Source organism: Oenanthe melanoleuca, chromosome 3 (assembly GCF_029582105.1).
Source record: "Oenanthe melanoleuca isolate GR-GAL-2019-014 chromosome 3, OMel1.0, whole genome shotgun sequence".
Lineage (NCBI taxonomy): Eukaryota > Metazoa > Chordata > Aves > Passeriformes > Muscicapidae > Oenanthe > Oenanthe melanoleuca.
Window position 1 is genome coordinate 33711073 of NC_079336.1, and position 5191 is coordinate 33716263.

The 5191-nt window shown below is 38.6% G+C and overlaps 1 protein-coding gene across 1 annotated transcript; it reads right to left on the reverse strand.

Annotated features, from left to right (window-relative positions):
- Positions 1-1162: 1162 nt before the first annotated feature.
- On the reverse strand, positions 1163-3708 carry GJB7 (gap junction protein beta 7). Its single transcript, XM_056487812.1, is given in 2 exon segments — positions 1163-3043; positions 3046-3708. Coding segments are annotated over 2 exon segments (792 nt in total). The 5' UTR covers positions 3686-3708; the 3' UTR covers positions 1163-2891.
- Positions 3709-5191: the final 1483 nt, after the last annotated feature.

The following is a 5191-nucleotide window of genomic DNA, read 5'->3' on the forward strand; positions in this document are numbered from 1 at the left end:
CTCAGATCAGCTTCCTATCAGTTGCTTATATCCTTGCAGAACATAGTACTTGGGTTCAGTTTTTTAAAATGTTACTCTGATTGACCCAGAAGTTTAGGGACCAAACCTGTAAACTCATTTGAACCAAAAATGTAACAGCAAATGCCTTCAGGGGTGCATGGATGAGTGAAACTTAAACTAAAGAACAAAGGGCATATAAAAGCAGGGAAAGGGAAGGAGCCAGTAAAAAAACAAATGGTTGCCAAGAGCAAGGGTTCAGAAAGCAGATTAATTTGTTTCTTTTCTCTCAGGTTAAGTGATGCTTATTTCCTTTTCATTAGTAGCCCTGTCAAACACTCAAAATGTGCAGCACATGATGTGAAGGCTTCTTGGTGATTTTCTGTGAGTGAGTTGGGTTATATGGAGTTGGTCCATAATAATTTTTCAGAATATTTCTCATGTAAGGTACTGGCTTTGTCAAAACTGAAGTATCCTCCAAGACTCAAAACACTGATTTTGGAATTTATTTATCATTTCTTGGCTGTTGGAAGATAGAGTTAAAAATAAAACTTTGAATATACATTCCAAAGAATTAGAGTTTGTGTTTGATGGGAAAATTTTTGGTCTAAGTGGTAATCTCTGACCAGCTACAGAGCTTTAGGGGGTGCTCTGAACCCCTTCAAGCCCTGAATTAATATACTTTTTTATTAGAGAGCAGCTAATGCACTAATTTTATCAGAAACCTGTGTTGGCTAAACTGTGTTTGCTTCTCTTAAGTTTCTCTCAAATAAACCTTACTTTAAAAACAATGAATAAATACTTTTTCATTAAAAATCTGTCCTAAGTTATTAAAACCCAGATATTTCAGAAACATTTTTTTCTTTGATTGTGTTGTCCTTGTCCCAATAAAATGATGCATGAGGGTCCAGATGGGCCAAGATAATTTTGTTCTCAGTTACTTAGGCTGTGGCAGTTGTGATCTCACAGGGTTGATGGGTAGTGGTTTTGCATTCAGGTACTCTTGATGGGTTTTGCCCAGGAGCTGCAAAATATTTTCTAACTATATTTCTGTCATGAGCCACATTGTGTATATGTAGAGGTTTAACAGAAAATGTATAGAGAATTAGATAGATATATATAAACATATAAACATCTCTGTTATATATAAATATAACAGAGAATTGTATAAAGTGCCCTGTCTGTATATAAGCACTGAGTCAGCATCAGTCAATATTTCAAACTGGCCACAAGCTGGGAAGCTGGTATCTGAGGGACTGCTGTTGCTGCTAAATTCAGCAGCAGCAAATGTCTTTCTATATTTTATAAAAGTAGGTTTATTTTAGGGGGGAAAAAACCAAATAATGAACCCTACCTTAAAAATTAGCATCAAAAGTTCATACTTGTTCATTTGTTGCTAAGTTTTGCTCTGTAACTGCTTCTCATTAAATGTAATGCTTTGTAAACAAAGCCAAGGGGCTGGAGGGAGCCTCAGTGAAAAAAAAAGTTAACCTGCTTTTGCTAGTGTTTCTTCCTCCTTATCCTGGCACACCCAATAAAATTAGTTCAGCATTCAGGCAGCTCTACTTCAGTTGGTGTTTTTCTCTGAACAGTGCATTTTGATCAGGCTCAGTACCAGATGTATGTCCAAAAGTCTTTCATTCCAGCAACAGAAAGAGTACACTACCCTGCCGGAAGTTTCTAAAGGTGCTACTTTCCATTGTCTTAGAAGCCTAGGTTCAACAGAAGACATGTCTTAACTAATTTCTGCCTCTTTTCTGTTAGCCCAAACAACACACATAACAAAGAGCAGGGGTGTGTGCTGTTCAAGAGATACTTTGAAATTTGGGGGAGGGAGCAGATGATTCCTTTTTACTTTGTTTCTACTGGAGGCTTTTCATATTTTAGATTTCACGCGTTCTTCTGCAGCAGAGAAATCTACCCAAGTAGCAGCATATTTTCAGCCTTACTAAAGGGACCAGATTCTAGACTGCTTAATACTAGGAACTACTGGCTACTGTTCCGCCATGCTGTGTGGTCTGAGTTTCTCTATTCAGATTCTAGGGAAGTGGGAATGATTTGTTGACTTAAATACCACTACCACAGAGCAGAAGACACATCTAATGACATGGGAGCTGCTTGGTACAGGTGACCAGGAGTTAACTCTATACCCTGGTACATGCTGCTTGCACAAGTTTGAGCAAGTGCCTTTCTTAAAGGATGCTTTTTGATGATGAACACCCTAACAGCTGTAAGGGCTGAAATAATTCCAGAAAGAGGTGCTCCACAAACAGCTAAATAACCAAATCTGTCTTTATCACATTGGCTAAACTAGATGTGTCTACCTCTTCTTGGTTTTATTCTTTTTTGAGATGTTTTATAGTAGTCCAATAGAATGAACTCGTGACTATCCAGCTCACTTCAAGGCACAGCAATCACTCTATGCCAGCTCTTTCCCATTGCCATTTTAGCAGTTACCAGGTCTGATCCACCCACCTGACAAATCCTGTACACTCCCTTGCTGTTCATCTTTGTCAATCCCAGGTTCTTCCTATCTCTGCATATAAAAAGCCTATTTTTGCTTGTACCAAAGCAATTCTGTGTAATATTCAGTACACAACTGTTTGAGCAATTGTTTCTGCATGATTTATCATAAGCCTCTGCATTTATATTAAAGCTTCATGGAATTCTCAGAACTTCTACATTTCTTGTTTCAACATGAAAAGGTCTCAGTGATTCTATGTACGACATACATAATGCAACCAAATTTATCAGCTCAAGTAATTGGGCACTAACAGAGAAACAGCATTTCCTATGTAACTTTCCTTTCCAAGGATAGTTCTGCAAAGCACTGATTGGAAAAGCAATTTGTCAAAAACAGCTCGTGTGATGGGAGGGTGGTCTCCAGCCTTCTTTCAAGTCAGCAGGGAATGTTTTTCATGTTCATCTTGCATATTCAGGGGCAAAGATGATGAGATGTTGTGGAGCCTTCCTGCAGCTGCTGCTCTGTTGTACCTGATGAGTTCTGATTTGTAGCAATCGCTTTTTGAGCCTTGCTGTTTCTTTTTTGTCTCTTCAGATAACATTTTACGGAGTATTTGAAAATCAGATAACTCAGTTCACTTAGATTTAATATGATGCACAGGCATGAAGTTCCCACCAGAAAATAGAGGAAAATCATCTTCTCTGTGGGTTTGGAAATGTAACAGTCTACAATATTGGGACATGGTTTTATGTCACATTTCACAAGACGTGGTATTTTGAATCCATTGTACAATTTATAAAACAGAGCAAGAAAAACTATTTCAAATCCTGTCTTTAAAATGAGGCTGATTAGGTAAGTGCACAGCAATCCCCCATCTATCTTTCCCGGATTTTTGTAAAGTTTCTGGTTGTGGTGTTTCTCTCTGTTCTCTCTGTAAGCAACATGAAAGACAACCAAGAGTGAAGGGGTGGAGACCATGATTAATTGCAAAGCCCAAAGTCTGATGTGAGAGACAGGGAAAAAATGGTCAAAGCAGACATTTTCACAACCAGGCTGCTTGATATTGCACTCAAATTCATCATGTTCATGTTTCCAGATGTTTTCTGCAGCAGCAACATAAACCAGTAAGCGGAACATGAACACAACAGCTACCCAAATTCTTCCAATTCCTGTTGAGTATTTATTCACTCCACTCAGCAGATCACGTAGGAACGCCCAGCTCATTTTTCTCTGCAGGGAAAGAAGGAAGTGCTATATCAAAGAAACACAGGATCAAAGAGTTCATCCTCTTGGGTAAAGACAAATGAGACATTCATTCAACATGAAATATAACCACTAGCTGAAGCAATTTAAAATTATTAAGCATTTAGAAGTAATTTAATATTAGTAAGCATTTAAATAAGAACAACAAGCTGTTCTTATTTGTTTTAATTTAATGTAAATTATTATTATTTTAATTTAAATTATCTATTAATTTAATGATTTTAATACATTCCGAGGGTATTGAACAAATTTATTTTCTGTTTAAATACATTTTGTCAGGCTGAAGTCTAATTATTCTGTTAAGCTATCCTCTGTGAGAAATGTGCCTGTTTTCCCTGAGGGTCTCCTGACTGCCAGGTAGGGCTTTCTGGCAAGTTCAGGCCAACATTACCACTGAATTATACTCAACTTAGCCCTGTCAGTTATGCAAATGCTACACACAGTCAAGTCAGATTTCACTTTCAAATTTATGCATAGCAGCCAAGTGTCCCATACTAAGTTGACTACAAAAATGCAAATTGATTTCTTTTTGTCTGTGGTGTAACTTTTGGGTACACTTGTGCATTATTTTAAATATTTTCCTGCTTCATTGGTTTTCATTTGTTGTATTTCGTATCATGACTCCAAAATATGTGTGCATGTCTGTGTGCATGTGTGTTACAGTTTCTTATCTGCACAAGTCTTACTCTGTCCTAACTCTAGAGCACTTCTTTTGACAGAGCTGCCTAAGGAGCCACTGGCAGTGAGACCCATCAGAGTCAAAAGAAGACCTGAGGTATCTACCAAGAATATACAGTCATCTTTACACCTGGCCCCATCTCCAGGTCTGCGTGGATCTTTGGGGATATCAAGCTCCTTTGTTCTGTAAGAGCAAAAAGTGGATGGATTCCCAGAACACAGAGTGGCTGGGAGATGTGAGGAGGGAAATCAGAAGTTTCTGGATCTTTGTTTTGTGTCATTTAATGTCCTCATCCCATCTTCTGCTTCTGCAAGCTCTGCCTAGCAGGAGAGAAAATGTATCCCTCTGTGGCTGCAGTAGCAGATGCAAATCCCACTGACACTGATGGGGCTTTTGTGGCTGCAGTAGCACATGCAAATCCCACTGACACTGATGGGGCTTCTGTGGCTGCCCCTCAGTTCTGCAGCCCTTCATGACCTCTGCCTATGGTCAGGCTTCCACTGGGAAGCAAGGTTGTTTGGATATTCCTGCATTGCTACCATTAGAGATGAGCACTAGCTTGAGGAGCTGAGGGACAGCTGCAGAAATTAATATATTCCTGATTTATACTGCCAAGAATGGTTACCAAGCTACTCCTTTATGCTGCAGATAAAAAAAGATAATAGGGAAATACCAGCTTATATCCTTTCAGACATATGCTCCTGTGCTTTAAAATGTTTGGCAGTGTGGTTACTTTTTCATTAAAGAGCTATTCCTGTCTTCTACATCTGGAAACAGAGTTCAAGAAG